This window comes from Labrus bergylta, chromosome 9, assembly GCF_963930695.1.
Source record: "Labrus bergylta chromosome 9, fLabBer1.1, whole genome shotgun sequence".
Classification (NCBI taxonomy): Eukaryota; Metazoa; Chordata; class Actinopteri; order Labriformes; family Labridae; genus Labrus; species Labrus bergylta.
The window spans coordinates 25642939-25662008 of record NC_089203.1 but is presented as its reverse complement, the minus strand read 5'-3'; the positions used below and the strand labels follow the sequence as shown (position 1 = coordinate 25662008).

Below are 19070 nucleotides of genomic sequence, written 5' to 3'. Positions count from 1 at the left end.
TCAGTTACTGTTTCAACTTTGTATCTTGAGGTTTTATTTTATTTTTTTAAAGACTTAAACTGAAATACTAAAGTTTTCATATAAAGCAAAAATGATGAAATAAAAAAGCAGAAACAGCTTATCGTTGAATAAATAAACACCTGACCTAACAGATGGTTCAGATGCTAAAGTGTTTTGATCAGAAGTTTGAACTCGACAGCGAGTCGTCAAAGATGAACTCCTCTCCACTTTCGAACATCGAGGAAACTGGAAGCAGGGGGCGGACCCCGGGACGGGCCAGGGTAGGAATGACATCAGTACCGAATGAAACCGCAGCTCCGCCTTCTGGCCGACTCCTCCCACTGCCTGAAGTCTCCTCCCCCTCCTCCACCTCCCGATCAGATCTGAGGAAACAAGCCCATCTGGAGCCTGGACCAGAACCTGAACTGGGAGGAGTTAATCTCCGCTTACTGGGAAGACTGGACTGGGTCGGACTGGTCTGGTTGGTCTGATTCTGACTGGTTTGGGTTGCTTTGTAGGTTCTAGTCATGCTGGGTGGATCCTGCTGCAAAAAGAGGATGTCAGGTGGTTAACTGGTTTGTAAAAAAAAAAAAAAAATGGAGGTAGCAACCAGTTGCGGTGAGGGAGATTTAAAGGCACAGTCTAACTTTTAACTCCGCCCCCTAAAGGTGGAGTCATCTGTCTGTTTGGTCCATTTACCATTTTAACGGTTAACCTTGCTTAGCATAAAACTAGTATCAGTATAGTGCACTAAGTTTCTGTCAGCTGAAATGAGTCCATTTGTTGTAAATGTTGGTGATATCATCATGTTACCTGTTCAGTTGTGCTAGTGTGGGTCCATCCTCCTCTTTTCCTCTTCCTGTCAGAACAAATGACAGAATAAAACATTCATTAATCTTTGTAGCTGTGATGCTGAACTAAAACCAGCAGCTGCATTTATCAGCAAATCAGCAGACCTATGGTGAGCCATGCCCACCTGGCCAGTAAAGGCACACAGTTTGTACAGCCATAGAAAGCAGTTTGCCCTACAGAGAGACACAGGGGTGTTAATGTGAGTGAGTGCAGATTATTATTATTTTTTTACTATTGTTAATATTAAAATATGTATTGTTGACATAAACATGAGAACTTAAAACATCATGTCTGAGTTTCTGACTCCACAGCTTAGTTACGCTGCTCACTTGTAAAGCGACCTGAGCGCCAGAGTAGCCTAACTAAAACGGAAAAAGAAAATTCAATTAAATTTGGGTGCACCTTAAAAAAGAAAGTTAGGCACACTCGTGCAACCAATGCAAAAAGTTAGTCTGGAGCCCTGAACCCTCCTCACACTTGCTTGAAGTGAATGCTCCTGGTCATTTCTTGCGTTCTCACATCAACTCACTCAGAATTCCTGCAGAAGAAATACTAGAGGGCTGGCAGGAGGAATTACAGATAAAATGAAAAAAATGGGGCAGTTTGCTTTGACACATGTAATATCAGGACTTTTTCAGGAGTTTTGGGGAAATGTGAAAGTAATTTTAGTTTCTCTCCTACTGTGTCTGATATAACTCAACTGTGTGTGATGATCTGTCGGGTCAGAACTCTCACATGTGTCATTTTATTCAATCATAGAATTTTGTCTTTGATCAGAAATAAAAATTTCCTCTAAAACCTTTTTATTGAAACAAGTATCATGAATGTTGGTTTAAATTGTTAGTAACTTTAGATCTGTGAAGGAGTCTCTACAGGTCTGTCTACAGGTGTGCTTTATCAAACATTGCTTACTGACAGGTAAGTGGGCGTGGCCTCTAACTACATAAGTACTCTTGTCATACCCGTCAGTCATACGGTTGGCATGGAGCTGCTTCATGTCCAACAAAAACTTCTCCTCATCCTCCTCCTCAGGCTCCGCCTCCTCAGGTGCATCCAGGTATTTGATCCAGCGGCTCACCTGAGCCTGACTCCCCTGAGCCTGACTCCCCTGAGCCTGACTCCCCTGAGCCTGACTCCCCTGAGCCTGACTCCCCTGAGCCTGACTCCCCTGTAGAGATGAAGTGAAACAGAGCTCAGAGCATTGAAAAACTGTGATTCAAATATTGATTTAATGAATGGTGTTTAATTGTGTCACAGGTAAACTCACTCATCATTGATCTGTTTCCATCTGCTTATTTCTAACGTTCACACATCACAATTTAACGGATGTCAAACGTAATTTGAATTCAGAGAAGTAAAGTGAAATCTGATCTCAGGTGATCGAGTGTTCACATTTTAAGACACTTGTACTGAGAGCTGTCCACCTGTGATCTGATCACCTGTGAGTGGTGTGAATAACAGGTCTGAAGAATTCCCTTTTGTTCTTTTCTAACAAACAGAGGAGCATCTCAGGAGGGCGACTCTGACCGTGTTACTATAGTTAGGCTCATTTTGCATTATTATTTTGTTCAGTAGGGAGAGCGTCACTGCTTGATTATTTTGTCGTCTCTGATGATGCTGACAATGCGGTGTTCAAGGGTGGAAATAGTTTGATGTTCTGTTATCCTCCAGTTGCAAATATTTCTGGTTTTTCAGCCGGGATGTAATTTTTTTATTTTTTTGTACTGGGCTTAATTTTAACGTATCTACACTCCTGCACTTTAACATATATATCTTTGATTGCACAGCCATGAATTTGCACAGCTCTGGAGAACCCCCTATATCATTATTACATATTTCATCACTGTTTTTGCAAACTTACACCTCTTACCTCCAGCAAGTATTTTTACATTCAGTTGACAAGCCCGAATAAATGTTGTATTTAATTTTTCTTTTCTTTTTTAAACCAGTAAGAATGTTAAGTTAAATCCTTAATGTATAAATCTCTTCTTATTCTTATGTTTTTTTTATATTTTAAGTACTTATTTACTATTTATCTATTCTTATATTGTTTTATTTGCTCTGATAACATGCTGCTGTAACATCACAATTTCCCAGTTTGGGATCAATAAAGTAATTCTATTCTATAAGTGTCTAAGTGTTTTCTCTCCTGACCGACAGAATATACAGCATTTGTCCCATTTGTTTTTAATACTGTTTTTTATTCAACCTCATCCTACTCCCTTTTTTTCTGCTCTCTTCTACTGAACAAAATAATAATGCAAAGTCAGACTCATTACATTATTGTCTTTTACGCTTTTGAGACCAATTAGGCAACTTGTCTGCTTTGAACTACATGGACGTTGAGATTGAGTAATGCTTGCTGTGACACTCCTAATGCTTTCTATGGCTAGATTCTGTGTGAGCATGGTCAGATCTTTGCTTATGTTTACAAACATTTCTAAGCCAATAAATTCCACTCTGCGTGGGAATACTCGTCTTACCCACGATCATTAAACAAACATCTGTGTGTACGCACTGTTGATAAATGAGGACCCTGCAGAAAGGCTGGTGTGTGTGTGTGTGTGTGTGTGTGTGTGTGTGTGTGTGTGTGTGTGTGTGTGTGTGTGTGTGTGTGTGTGTGTGTGTGTGTGTCATGAATCAGTGCTTTATGAGTTCTCAGGAAAAAGTGTTTGTGAGCAAGTGTGTTATCATTATTATTCCAGATATCTGTCAGTGTTAATATTTCTGGTGTGTGGTCACCTGCTGCTCTTCCTCAGGCTCCTCCTCCTCCTCCTCCTCCTCAGCCTGCTCCCTATTAACAGACATCAGATATCAGTAAACAGGATGATCGACAGGTGAGCACACATGATGACTGGTGAGGGGTGAAGGAGTGAATTGTGGGTCAGGATGGTTACCATAGCGACCAGGTGTTGTGTTCCTGCTCCTCTATCACAGCTCCTCTCATAGCGTTCAGTTTCTGAACATGGCGTCTGCAGTCGGCCCCGGAGCCCCGCCCAAACTCCTGCCAACCAATCAGCACGCAGTCAGCTGACACAGGTAATAACAGACAACTCTACCTTCAGTTCTGCTGGACTAATTAAATCAGTGTCCTAATCAATCAACTTATCAACTCATTGGATCATTTATTGATTAATTAAGTTCTTGTGCTGCATTCAGGTACTCTTTGGATGGTGGAAATTTCCGAGTTGGGAAGTCGTTCCTCTGAATTCAGTGTTTTCACTTGCTCTCAATTAGGAAAGTCTGAATGTTGTAACAACAAACAACATGGATTCTACTAAGAAGATGTGTAGAAACACTCCTACAAGTTTTGTCTGAGCAAAAAGTTGATGTGCAATATATAAATTACTAAAAAAGTAACTCTTATTGACAAACATATTTTGCGCCCCATCATGTGATGACAAATATGACATCAAGTCAGCAAGTCGGGCACCAGCTTGAGCAGGCATTCATGTGCATTTCCCAACTCATAAACTTGTATTCATGTTGTGTAGGACATGAATACAACATGGGGGCAAAACATGTTTTTGTTAATGTTAACATACTTTTTATGAATTCACGTATTGCACATCAACTTTTTGCTCCAATATAACTTATTAGTTACATTCCACAGATCTTCTTCTTCGTTGCATGTTTTTGTTGTTTATTGCTGTTGTTATAATCCCGATTTTCCAAACTCCCAACTCGGACACTAGGAAAGCCGAGCAGCACCTGAACGCATCATACGTTGTTATCACAGACACACAAACACTCGATGATGATGTCGTCATTATGTTTCATTCTTACTTTGAGCAGCGTCTGTTTCTTTCCACACAGCTTACAGCTCCACTTGTTCACCTTCTTCACCTGTCAGACACACGCGCACACACACACGAGCATAGGTCTTAGAGTCCTTCATTTGTTGTATCATAGGTGTATCGCTTGCTTTGGTTACCTGTTGAACCTGGAAGCTCTGACAGGAGAAACACCTGACGACGTGAAACTCCTGACCCATGACGAACACTTCCAAAATCTGTCTGTGTGATTCTGATTCTCTCAGGATGAGATTTCCCGGGTCTGTGGTTTAAGCTTCTTCTTCTGTGGAGATTTATGGCGGTGGGCATCCTTAAATGTTGCATTACCGCCACCTACTGGACAATATGAGTTCCCTCTATACCCCCTACCATGAACACAGGTTGAGTTTATGTTGACATCTGAGAAAACTTGGGTTAGGAGAAGGGTCTTGCATGGTTATTGAAATGTTTTATAAATATCTGTAGTTATATTTCCCTCAATTCAGTAATGACACCACAATTGAAGATTTTAACATGGAATTACAAATGATGCCCAATTTCACCAAAAGTGTTCAAATATTGTAGGCCTACACAAATTTTAGCTCACATTTAAAAAAATTCTGAATCTTTGATTATCAATACCCAATTAGTCAATTTGCTGACAGTACAATACTATTAAAAGATAAATCATTTATTGGAAAAGCTCTGAATCTGTAACATTGTCCATAACATCTGATTTAATCCTGTATGCCCAAAACGAAGTCTTGATATTTGTATTTCTTCTCGTTCTTCCAGTCCTTACCTTACTGGAGGACAACTGCACCCATAAGACATGACAGAGTTTACAGCTGAACATTGACATCTTGAATGTTTAATCACTAAAGATGAAACCTGAGAAAATAAACAAGTAGGCCTATTTTCTTTGACTTTTATTAAACAGAACACAGATCGATAACTGAGCATTTAAATGGATTCAAAAGCAGACAAATAAATACAAAAATGACAAAAGAGAAAAAAACGGACTAAAAACAGACAACTGACTTCATTGTTAAAACACTAGTGATGTCATCAGAAAGGCAGGAAACAAGGCTTCAGTGAAGTCAAAAATAAAAGTCTGCAGGTATGGATTCATCTGAGTGAAACAGATACAAGTTTCTTAAGGTTATAATACTTCAGGATTAATATACAGTTCATGAATGTGAACAGAAAGAAACACGTTTAAACATCGATTTATTTTGTTATTTAACTGAGTCCGTAAACTTTTTTATGAATGTAAAAACTTCATATTTCAGCCTGTTGGAAACATAAATCCACTTTTTAAAATCAATGTTTACATATTTGTTTATTCGCTGAGTCTTGTGTTATATTTCTTTAATCAGCAGATTGTTCTGTTTCTGTTCACTGCGCTTTACAACAACAAAGAAAGAAATGGTTAACATATACTTCAGATTTTTTACATTCAATAAAAGTAATTTTCTTATTCATTCATGTGTTGAAAAAACACGAGTGATGTCATCAGAAAGGCAGGAAACAAGGCTTCAGTGAAGTCAAAAATAAAAGTCTGCCAGTATGAATTCATCTGAGTGAAACAGATACAAGTTTCTTAAGGTTATAATACTTCAGGATTAATATACAGTTCATGAATGTGAACAGAAAAAAAACACGTTTAAACATTGAACATTTGATTTTGTTATTGAAGGGTTTAGGTTTAGGCAAGCTCCTCCTCTCCTTCCTCCTCGAACTCTCCCTCCTCCTCGGCCATGGCGTCCTGGTACTGCTGGTACTCGGACACCAGGTCGTTCATGTTGCTCTCAGCCTCGGTGAACTCCATCTCATCCATACCCTCGCCGGTGTACCAATGGAGGAAAGCTTTGCGCCTGAACATGGCTGTGAACTGCTCAGAGATGCGCTTGAACAGCTCCTGGATGGCTGTGGTGTTGCCGATGAATGTGGCAGCCATCTTGAGGCCACGGGGAGGAATGTTACAGACAGCGGTCTTCACGTTGTTGGGGATCCATTCAACGAAGTAGCTGCTGTTTTTGTTCTGCACGTTCAGCATCTGTTCGTCCACCTCCTTCATGGACATGCGGCCACGGAAGATAGCAGCCACTGTCAGGTAGCGGCCGTGACGTGGGTCGCAGGCAGCCATCATGTTCTTGGCGTCGAACATCTGCTGAGTGAGCTCTGGTACAGTGAGGGCCCTGTACTGCTGGCTGCCTCGGCTTGTGAGGGGAACGAAGCCTGGCACGAAGAAGTGCAGACGAGGGAATGGCACCATGTTTACAGCCAGCTTCCTCAGGTCAGCATTGAGCTGTCCGGGGAACCTGAGGCAGGTGGTAACGCCGCTCATGGTGGCAGAGACGAGGTGGTTGAGGTCACCATATGAGGGGGTTGTAAGTTTAAGGGTGCGGAAACAAATGTCATACAGAGCCTCGTTGTCAATACAGAAGGTTTCATCCGTGTTTTCTACAAGCTGGTGGACTGACAGTGTGGCGTTGTAGGGCTCAACGACTGTATCTGATACTTTGGGTGAGGGCATCACGCTGTAGGTTTTCATAATACGGTCGGGGTACTCTTCACGGATTTTGCTGATGAGCAGTGTGCCCATCCCAGAGCCAGTACCACCACCAAGAGAGTGTGTAAGCTGGAAGCCCTGCAGGCGGTCACAGTTCTCTGCCTCCTTCCTTACTACATCCAGGACAGAGTCCACCAGCTCTGCACCCTCCGTGTAGTGACCTTTGGCCCAGTTGTTGCCAGCACCACTCTGGCCTAGAAGAGGAAAAGAAAGGGAATTAAGCTTAACAGTACTTAAGGCAAAATGAGAAGTAGCTAGAAATTTAAGGACAAATGAACAATTACCGTGAACAAAGTTGTCTAGCCTGAAGAGCTGGCCGAAGGGTCCGGATCTCACAGACTCCATGGTTCCTGGCTCCAGATCAACCAGCACAGCACGGGGAACATATTTACCACCTTCAAGAAGCATATAATAATAACTTTATTTATATAGCACCTTTTGAAAACACAGGTTTACAAAGTGCTTTGACAAACAGCAAAAACAAAGCAAACTAAACCAAACACAGAAGAACATAAACAACAGCAAGAACAAACAAATGCAAAATACTAAAAATAATTAAATACAATTCACCAGAAAAGAACGGATAGTGCACGATACCCAACAGACATATATAACCCGACCATCACAAGAACCATCATAAGAACCCAGGCAACACAAGAACCCAACAACACGAGCTGAGACCAAGAGGAGCAAAGATTTAAAAAGATGTAAGAAACTGAAAGAGCTAAAAGTAAATAAAAGGATAACAGCAATAAGAAGGTAAGAGCAGAAAAAGAAGTAGAAACAAGTGGTTAGAGCAGGGGTGTCCAAAGTGTGCCTCGAGGGCCATTTGCGGCCCTTGAGGGAATTTTTTGCGGCCCGTGACTTCAAATGAAGAATCAGAAGATTTGATTAAGATTGGCACATTATCTTATTTTTCTTTTTCATGTTAACAAGGGCTGAACAATATTCCTAAAATTTCCACATTTTTTGTAAACTATGAAAAAAAACTCATGCACAGTTTTTGCAAACAAGCGGACTGTTGTTTAACCATTTAATGACCTGAGCTAAATGCAGAAAGCTTTTCCAAAAAACATGAACCACATTACAGGCTTGATTCTGAGAAAAAAAAACAAATAAAGTAGAACGAAGAAATCAAAATATTTGATTTCCTTTTATTAAAGGGTTTCTTTAGCGAGCCTTTTGATTCTGATCTACAAAGCCTTACTATTTTTTCAACTATATTTTAAAAAACAAAACCTGTGGCCCGCCAGCGATTCTAACAACAATTTTGGCCCGCAAGAAAAAAAGTTTGGACACCACTCGGTTAAAGGATAAAAAAAAAAAACACAACAACATTCATATAGGACGTGAGGGTAATGGTCACAAAAAAAATCCAAAATGTATATGGGTCAATGACGTGACGCTAATTTTTTTGTGTCCGTAAGGTTTACTTAACTTTTAAAGGCTTAAAATTTTTAAAAAATCCACAAATGACATGCTTTCATCCTTTGTTTTGAGGACCTAGTCTAAAATGTATATTTATTATACATTTTTAGAGAATAATTGGGGTATTTAGGTAAAAATGTCTAAGTGGTGTAACCGTTGGAACTTCATACCAAATAATTAAACTTGCTTTAAAAAGGTTACATTTTCATATAACACCCTATGAACTAGCCTGGCATAATCTCACATTAGAACTGTTCAATAGTAAATAAAAATAATGGAACATCATTGTTCTTATTATTTTATGGAAATCAGGTCGCCATTTTGTCTATATATTCATCATATATGACAAGAGATGATATCACAAAGAAGAACCCCTGATGGTCCTAACTGCTGCAGGCCAAGTTTAGCAACTCTCTTTAAAACATGAGATAATTTGACATTTTAAGGGCATGGTCAGATATGTCAAATGGTATGACCTCAGAAAAACATCAACAATTTATGATAATTATAAAAATTTGTATTCACTTCAAAAATTAGATTTGAAATGTTCACACCAGGAAATGTGCTTACATAGGTCTCAATGATAATGCCTGTCAAATTTGATTTAAAGTGGAAATGTCAAATGGTGTAACCAGTTACACTATTTGACTTTTATGACAAGCCTTTCTGTTGGAGGCCATTTTTGTCAAATATCAGTATTTTTTTTTATGTTAATTAAAGTGGTTATCCATCCACAACCTTATTATCAAGGGTCTAATTTTGTAAATGTTTAGCTTCAAATTGCATATTTGTGTTCCATTCACTTACATTTATAAAGGTGCACTATGTAGTTTTGGTAGAGAAATGTGAAAGTTGGAGAAGTTTACAGATTATGTGGTATATGTCCATCATAACTCTAAACACAAACTGTCCTCTGAGGAAAATTTGGTCCCTGTAACTTAGACTTTCTTTATTGTCATTCAAACTTGTACTTTACAGTGCAGATAAGAACGAAATTTCGTTGTAGTGCAGGATAAAAACAGCAGCACTGTTTTAAGATAAAATGCTACTGGAGAAGTCATGGTGGGGGGCCCGCAACAGTGAAAGTGTAACTCTCCTGGTAGCTTTATATCTCCAAACAGTGTTCCAGGAACCCATTTTTTACTTTGAATAAAGTTTGTGTATTCAGTTCATTTTCACTTCTCCAACTTTCACCACCACCAAATCTACATAGTGCACCTTTAAACATGTATGATCTAATATATGCATGTATGCTGTAATATTGGCACCAGTAGTTGCATTTTAGATGTGTCTGCCATTAGGGGCCATGTGGTAGGTAGCATCAGCGTGTCACTACCTGGAACTTGCCAGCCAAAGTCTGGTACTATAGAAGGTGGCAATGCTGTTTGGGCTGTGATGGCCATGATGTAAAGAAGGAGAGATGTAAAGTGTTGCCTGTTGGTATGTTATCCTTTGATTAGGGCACAAGTACCTTGAGTTTATTCCAAATACTCAAGAAATGAATTCCCCCTGAAGATTTTGGTCAGATGCTATAATTTACTTAAAAGATATGAATTAATTAAGGATGCACCGATCCTGACTAAGACAGCTAGATCAGGTATCAGTAAGAATTTGCCGATCTATGAGACCATCCATTCACTTCAGTTTTATGCTATTCTGTGTTTAAGACAAATGTGCTACATTACTGTCATCAGCATACTGGTATTCTGTGCACTTTGGTAGGTGGAGCAAACATAAAATGGAGGAAGCTAACAACAATTTCTTCAAGAAACAATGGCCTTTGACTGTAGAAGCAGCATGGTCAGTTGGTGTAACTGGTTTGCATCAATTGGTGTAACCAGTATTTCTTGTAAAAAATATAATAAAAAAAAGGACAATTAAAGTTGAATAAAAGTAGTCCTCTATTGCAGTGAAATAACGTGTTTTTTTAAACAATTTTTACATAATTTGCCAAAACTTAATCACAAAACAGAGGTGTTTTCAGTTTCTTGTCCCGCTCAGTATTGAAAAAGGGCATAATTTATAAATTTAGGGACAATCCTAATAAAATCTATTTTTTTGTGCTATTTTAAAATGACGTAATTACAATTATGAGTACACTTACATATACTATAGATGTATAAAATATTCAATATTCTTAATTTTTCAGTGGTTACACCACTTGACATTTTTAGGTCCATTTCATCTTACCTTTTGAAAAAAAAAAACATTTAAATGTAATTTAAAAAAAACACAAAACCAACATGAATACAAATCTCACATTTTAAATGAACCTGATGCATGCTTTCAAATTGTGTTTTTAAAAGATTTTTGAATTGGTCATCTGAACAACCCTTATTTGTTACTGACCCATATGCCTATTAAAACATCTAATTCAACCTTACCTACGGCTTCACTGTAGTAGACATTGATCCTGTCAAGCTGCAGGTCACTGTCACCGTGGTATGTGCCAGTTGGGTCAATGCCGTGCTCATCACTGATCACCTCCCAAAACTGAAATATAATTTAAAAACATTAAGACATTGTTGGCTGATAAAACATAAACAAGTGACAGGGGAATGAGTAGGCAGTAATGTTCAAGTGGATGCAGCTCATTATGTATCGGTTTCTTTCATTTTTAAAGCTGACGTAGCAGTTCTATACAGGTCGATTAGATAATTGTTCAACTACAACTTCCCGCCGTTCAGCAGTCTCATCGCCTATTGGCTGGTTATGGAAATTCCTAGCTACGTCATTAACCGCCAACAAGAGCCGGTGACCGTTACCAAACCAACGGACGGTCACTTCTGCGGACATTTCTCAACCATAAACACTTTGTTCAATCTACACAACATTACAGGCCCAGACGGGCGAAAACACTCACTTCATATATTTTCGCATTGCGGGAACGATTACGTCCACCGAATTAAAAGAAAATAATGATTTTAAACCACTCAACGGTCAATCCTATCCGCGGTGGTTAACTGATATCTAACGGTTGAGTTCTTCAAACAACCGGCGTACAAATCATTAACACAATTTATCCGATTTGTAAATTAGGTAAAACCTGTACTAACCTTGGCACCAATTTGGTTTCCACACTGACCGGCCTGGAGATGTACAATTTCCCTCATTTCTTTTTTTTTTGTTAGACTGACTGCTGCAATAAATTGACTTTAAGTGTCTGTTAGTGCGCGCTAACGGCGCAACCATCTATTTTATACTACAACTGAGCCCCGCCCTCTATCCCTCAGCTCGAACGTTGGTTGGCTCATTTCTTTACGCGTAATATACACGAACAGATTTAGACCAATGAAATCGTCCCTGTCTTCTCCACTATTGGTCCAGTGTGTCTGTCAATCACATTCGTGTCAAATGTATGACTACCGTCTAATCTGTCGACGTTGGCCGTGACGTTGGCCTACGTCCCTCATGATGGCGGAAGAGAAATGCGACACCAACAACAGATTCATTTGATGTGATTCATTCATTTCACAGCGCATGCAAGCGTGTATAAATAAAATGAAACTCAACGATCAGATAATTTTTAAGGTCCCATATTATGCTTTTTCTGGTTTTATCAGCTCTTTAGTGTGTTTTCCAAGTGTCCTGTGCATGTTTAGGAACATCTATGTGCAAAAATCCAAAGTCCGCAGAAACGCGTCTTCTCCTACGTCCTCCTGTTAGCTGTAGCATTAGCTGCATGTAACGCTCGGTTCTAGCCCCCTCGATAAAAGGGGGAATTCTATTCTGCAAGACAGCAAGACCTGACAGCTGATCGTCAGGCCGACACGTGTTACTGTCTCTCTGTTTGTAGAAGTCAAACACACGCGTGGCAGAGCGCATCCGGTGACGTCAGACCTCAGTGCGCTTTAACAGCACTATCTATGGAAGCCCATTTCCGCCCGTTAAAAAAATAAAAATGAAAACTTGGCTTTGTTGAGATTTCTTTTTTGCCCATATTAAGTCAAAATTATGAGATAAAAAGTTATAATTATGAAATAAAAAAAGTCATAATGAGATTTAAAAAAAAGTCATAATTATGAGATAAAAAAGTTATAATTATGAGATTAAAAAAAACTCATAATGAGATTTAAAAAAAGTCATAATTATGAGAAAAAAGTCATAATTATGAGATTAAAAAAAGTCATAATGAGATTAAAAAAAAAGTCATAATTATGAGATTAAAAAAAGTCATAATGAGATAAAAAAAAAAAAGTCATAATTATGAGAAAAAAAGTCATAATTATGAGATAGTAGAAAGGAAGAAAACTTACTAAAGCCAAAGCAGTAGCTTTACTTTGGTGTGAGCTCTAGCTGCTGTTTAATATGATATGGATTGTGAGTACATTGAGACTTACTTTAAATGTGGTTATACCACAAATGAAATATTATCTTTGCTAGCGGACTCGCATGGGATAGTGCTAAGCACACGCACCCTTGAAAGGATTTAAAGGAAGAAGCAGCTCTGGCGAAGAAAGAATAAAACTGATGTGGCTGAGGTGGCAACCTTTATTGAGAATCAACTGGAAACATCTGGTCAGTGCCATGGTTACAGATGGATGCACCAAAAATGTTGGTTACATGGGATTGTGACTGACAGAGAGACAGTTTGAGTATTGCTGCAGTTATTTGATGGTGAAGGTGTTGATGTCAGGTCAAGAAACAGACTGCGGAGGCGTGTTTACCACAGCTGTGGTCCAAACTATGTTTGGCATATTGATGGCTATGACAAGCTTAAGCCATTTGGAATTGCAACCAGTGGATCCATTGATGGTTTTTCCAGGAAGATAATTTGGCTTGAAGCTTACAAAACAAACAATGACCCAAAGGTCATCACTGGCTACTATATGGATGCTGTGATTAATGCTGGTGGTTTCCCTGCCAGAATCAGACTTGACTTGGGGACAGAAAATGGCCATATGGCTGAAATGCAGCAGTTTTTGCATTGTTCTCAGAACCACTGTTCTCAGTGGTTCTGAGAACAGTGACATTTTGATAGCTGTTATATTATGCCTGCAACAGTAGTTGCAGTGCAAAAAATTACAATTTACTGGTATTCATGTTATTGTGCGAGCCAACTGTATGACAAGCAAGGACAAATCTCACAGATAAAAACCAACCATGGGTCAGGACTACGAGCCAGGGCAGTAATTACTAATGGCTTATATTTTATGCACTGACTAAATATGATGTGCCTTCTAGGAAGAACTTGATGAGGTTGTTCTGACTTGGAATAACCACAGTTATCCGAGTCCGTCAAGTCCACAACTCACGCTGACCTCATGGACGTCCCTCCATATTGCATGCAGTCCCTCAACTGTACGGAGACAGGGATTGTTTGCATTATGTGGATATGGATTTCGGGTGTTCATGGCTTCAGGTTACATGTATCGTGATGACCCCCTTACTCCTTACTCAGAGAGCAATGCGAAGGCCGATAGCCGCCTCACTGCAACACTTTGTTTACGTTTCAGGGACACCATCTAGTACCGTGAGCGTTAGCCTACTGTGTAGTAGCCTATAGGCTACGTAAACAGTAATGTAATGTGTTTAGTTCTAACGACAACCGGATTAAAAGACACAACTATTTGGGCTATCATGCATCTAACATTTATTACATTTGGTAGAAGGTAGTTACCTTGTTTAGGATTGCATAGCATGGCTGGGCGAGTAAGGGGATGCAGGGACTACAATGCCAGCTGGATCACATGACTTTTTTATCTCATAATTATGACTTTTTTATCTCATAATTATGACTTTTTTAATTTCATAATTATGACTTTTTTATCTCATAATTATGACTTTTTTTATCTCATAATTATGACTTTTTTTATCTCATAATTATGACTTTTTTTTTATCTCATAATTATGACTTTTTTTAATCTCATAATTATGACTTAATATGGGCAACAAACAAAAAAATCTCAATAAAGCCAAGTTTTAATTTTTATCTTTTTAACTGGCGGAAATGGGCTTCCATAACTACCAACTCATCTAAAACTTCCAAAGTTTCTGCATCCTGTACCCAGCCTGAAGAGCTTCCAACAAATCACCCGTAAGAAAAACGATTATCTGAGGTACAAGCACTTGTGGTGACTAAGGCACTTGTTAAGTTAAAGCACACTTTTCTACTTATTTCTTATTTTTTTAAATATTTTTTATTTTTACTCTTGACACACACACAGCAATACTCAGCAAATCATACACACAAACACACACACACACACACACACACACACACACACACACACACACACACCCGCAGGCATTACCCAGCGCACCTAGCACGAAAACCCGGGTCTCCCCATCAAACATCTGGTCATTAAAGGTATCCACACTGACATCACAGAAGATCAAATCAAACAGGAACTGGACCAACAAGGCATCAACATCTCCAAAATCCACAGGATAATCAGCAAAACCACCCAACAGCCAACCACCTTTATCAAGATCCTCCTTACCAACCCAAAACAATCTGCTGGCCTTCTCCACGAAGGCTTCTTTATGGACCTGTTTCAGTACAGAGTGGAGAAGGCCCGGCCCCCACCCACCATCCGGCAGTGCTTCAAATGCCAACAGTTTAACCACATATCCTCCAACTGCAATAACCCTGTCATATGTCTCAGATGTGGAGAAAATCACCATCACAAAACCTGCACCAGAGACAAAAGAGAAGCCAAATGTGCCAACTGCTCAGGACCACACTCTGCTGCATCCAAGACCTGCCCCATCTACCTTTCACACATGAACCCATCCACCAGAAGGCCCCCACCTGCCAGACTCTCTGTCAGGAAACCATCCACCACCAACTCCCCCAGCACACACCATACTTACAGTCCTGACAGCACTCGCCTCACCCACCTCCGCGATGACCTCAGCAAACTGTCAATGGATGACAATAAAATAGAATCAATACTACAAAGCATCAGAAAACACACCCACTTCATTATATAGGACCTCTCCACCCCCACCTCATCCCCCATCCAGGAATAATACATATCTGTCTACCTTATCTCCTTTTCATAATGACCCACACCACCTTCCTTCACGTAAACATCCGAGGAATCAGAGGATATAAAGAAGAACTCATCAATCTACTCAATAAAAAAAAACATCTTAGTCGCCTCCATAAATGAAACACTTCTGTCCAGTAAATCACGCATCAGCATCCCAGGTTACAACATCATCCGAAAAGAACGCCAAACAGGACATGGAGGAGGAGGAGTCGCCATCTTAATCAAAAATCACATATAATACAGTCAAACAGATTTTGGACTCTCATCACAGGAACTCAATGAAAATGAATATGTTGCAATAAAAGTTAAAATCCATTCACATCATCCCATCACAGTCACCAGCATCTATTGTCCCCCTGGAATAAAACCCTCAGCTCCTCTGCTCAAAGCCACCTCCAACCCCAGCCACTCTCTGATAATGGGAGACCTCAATGCCAAACACACTTTCACTGCAGGAAAACAAACACAAGCGGAACTACACTCAGACAGATTCTACAGGACACAAATCTATCAATAATCAACACAAATGAACCCACCTACATATCCCCTCAGACCGGAAAATCAGACATTCTGGACCTCATCATATGCACCCCCAACCTGCCGACAAGACTCCACAGTTTCACCACCACAAACCATCTCTCAAGTGACCACCTACCAGTTCTCACCACCTTCTCCTTCAACCTTCAATCAATAACAAAGACAAAATACAACTACAGAGCAGCAAACTGGGATACCTATAGATCATTCAAGAAAAACTCAAGCTCATCACCCCAATTCCCACTCCCTAGAACCTGGATCAACATGCAACACTCCTCAGCCACCTACTCAACCAAGCCAAAGAAGAAACCATACCCACAAAATCTGCCAAAACCCCAACACAGTCATTACCACGACATCTCCTCCATCTCATCAGACACAGAAGAAGGCTGCGCAGAGAACTCATCCGGTCCAGGTCACCCCTCACCAAAACAGAACCCACCCTATCCATCTCAAGTACGTTCAGTGAATGAATCACTGACTGAACGTACTGAGAGGGAGAGAGAGTCTCGGAGCTCCCGTTCAGCAGAAGAAAAAAAGACTCATTATAGTGATTTATAAGGGACTTTGACAATGGATTTCTCAAAAAGTACACAGTAAAAGTACTTCATAGTACCTGTGCATGTAGTCTAAGAAGTACTAAGTCCAACCATATCAGAATCATTGTCTACTTATGGAAGAATTTTTGTTCACAAGACATCAAAGTCAGAAAAAAAGACTCATCATAGTGATTTATAAGGGACTTTGACAATGGATTTCTCAAAAAGTACACAGTAAAAGTACTTCATATTACTTGTGCATGTAGTCTAGGAAGTACTTAGTCCAACCATATCAGAATCATGGTGTACTTGTGTAAGAAAATATATATAATTATTGTTTTCTCCAAGAAAACTGTTTTTTGAAATTGTGAACACCTTATTTTGACTCGCAGAATTATTCTCACACTAACTTCCCGACCTATGAAACTATTCCCTGAACAGTATTGTGTTTCCTCCCGTTTCATACATGTGTATCTCATAGTCAGTTTTATGGTAACGTAGACATTTAGCACTTCACTTCATGGCTCTCTCTGTCTGTTACTGCTGCTCGCTCTGCAGTCCGGAGAATTTACCATAAAGATCAGAATACATGAGCACTTCAGATTTAGGGGCGGCTCACTTCACCAGGTAAACTGGAGGAGCAGCTGGCTTGACCGCTTCTCTGCTAAGAAGTGAGGTGACAACAGTTTCCTGAAAACTAGGTTCACGCATCTTAGAACAACTATGAAAATGAAAAGCAATAACGTAAAGCAGTAGCCTATGCAACGCTTTACCGTAAAAAAATATTAGCCTAATTATTGGAGAATATTCAATTTGAAAAGGACCAGAAGTTGCCAATTAATGTGTAATATTTCAATAATACATTTTACAAGTTATATGCCCCGCTAGAAGTTATACAGCCAATTAATTATTTATACCTATCATCAGGCAGTTTCAGAAAATGAGTCAAGTGATGACGTCAAAACGTAGCCGGCTGATTAGCGCTTAATCAGACACAGGTGTAATAAAAGAGCACCTTTACCAGCTCCCAATCGTTGCTGTTCATTTGTTGCTATTTGATGGTTTTTGATTTTCCAGGCATGCAAATACAAAGTGTTTTAATTGTTGGGTGAAATCAGAATCAAAATAGGCTTTTCCTTTTGCAACGTAGTCATGCAGTATGTTCTGCTGCTCCAGGTGTGCCTCTGGATTCTTGGTAAGTGGCATTTTCTTTTGACATCTTTTCTTTTTTCACGAGTTTAAATTGGATTTAAAAGTCATTATTTGCACAAACCTTACTGGTGTGTCAGCACCACAGCCGGTCTCAAATCTGGAACACATTTGGATTAGCATGAGGTTATTCCTTTTTCACCTGCAGCCCTCAAGTCTCAACAGTTCTGCTTTCTACTTTAAGAAGTTCTGTTCGTCTACTTTTGAGTGATGGATGGTGTGTGGTGGCTGTGTGTCAGACCCTAGAACAACATGAGATACTTATCTGTGTACTGTTGAAGAGAATTATGGGGTTAAGAAATCACGTTTTCTCTTTTGTTTTATTCACATTAGGGTGAGTTTAGAAGGTATTTATGGAGGACGAGATCTGACAGAAGTATAACTAAATATTGGAATAAGTAAATAAAATAATAAATAATTAAATGCGTAAATAAAAACTGGTAAATAATTAAATGTCTTAAATTTATTTCTACATTTATTTATTTCCACATTTCTGTGTTTGTATGCTAATGAGGTAGGAGGCAGTTATCATGTGGGACCCTGTGAACAATTCAAATTCACTACTACAGAAATGTACCTCTTAAATATGCATATCAGACTTCTTTATGCAGTATTTTGATTTATTTCCTTTTGTTCCTAACTTTATTTGCAGCTGTCTTTTCATGAAGGGTGTTGTGTCTGCATGTTTTCTGTGGCTTTGAGCTACATTGCCATTAATCTTGTGCTTCACTTTTTTTTTCAGCTAAAAGTGATGATCAAATATGTACAAATGAAGATACTTGTGGAGGCCAGAGCCAACCTGTGCAAACTCAGTGTTGGGCACTGGGAGGTGCTCACTATTACACTTTCGATGGTAAGATGTTTGAATTTCAAGGAAACTGTACCTACACTCTGATGCAAGTTATGAATGACACCACTGGGAAGGATACGTTCTGGGTCGGGATACAAAAAGACAGAACCCCGAACGACGCCTCCTCTATTAAAGCTATTCATGTCAAAGTTGCTAAACACAGTGTTGCAATCTACAGAGGGGAACGAGGCCATGTTTGGGTAAGTGTGCCACATCCTTATTATCCTTACTTTGCTGTCAGACTTTAGCTATAACATTCTTTATTATTAAAAAAGAAGCCAGTTGATAATACTTAAAGTTTTGGTTTCT

The 19070-nt window shown here is 39.4% G+C and overlaps 2 protein-coding genes across 6 annotated transcripts; both read right to left on the bottom strand.

The window, feature by feature from the left end:
• Positions 1-10: 10 nt before the first annotated feature.
• Positions 11-5428, bottom strand: mrnip (MRN complex interacting protein). Of its 4 annotated transcripts, none has more exons than XM_065958793.1 (7): positions 4787-5428; positions 4639-4698; positions 3750-3856; positions 3595-3646; positions 1815-2020; positions 814-859; positions 11-541 (listed from the first exon to the last, which is right to left on the bottom strand). In XM_065958793.1, exons 1-7 carry the CDS (start codon positions 4844-4846, stop codon positions 179-181), a joined length of 894 nt encoding a protein of 297 aa, XP_065814865.1. In that variant the 5' UTR covers positions 4847-5428; the 3' UTR covers positions 11-178. The 4 variants fall into 4 exon arrangements, with proteins under 4 accessions (XP_065814865.1, XP_065814864.1, XP_065814866.1 ...); XM_065958792.1 differs by having other exon boundaries at positions 11-544; positions 4787-5427; XM_065958794.1 differs by having other exon boundaries at positions 11-544; positions 1815-2005; positions 4787-5427.
• A 410-nt stretch (positions 5429-5838) lies between these two features.
• On the bottom strand, positions 5839-12433 carry LOC110000279 (tubulin beta-1 chain-like). 2 transcript variants are annotated; one of them, XM_065958791.1, is made up of 4 exons: positions 11995-12433; positions 11013-11121; positions 7485-7595; positions 5839-7394 (listed from the first exon to the last, which is right to left on the bottom strand). In XM_065958791.1, the coding sequence occupies exons 3-4, from the start codon at positions 7543-7545 to the stop codon at positions 6334-6336; spliced, it is 1122 nt and encodes a 373-aa protein (XP_065814863.1). In that variant the 5' UTR covers positions 7546-7595; positions 11013-11121; positions 11995-12433; the 3' UTR covers positions 5839-6333. The 2 variants fall into 2 exon arrangements, with proteins under 2 accessions (XP_065814863.1, XP_020511179.2); XM_020655523.3 differs by lacking the exon at positions 11995-12433 and adding an exon at positions 11685-11955.
• Positions 12434-19070: the final 6637 nt, after the last annotated feature.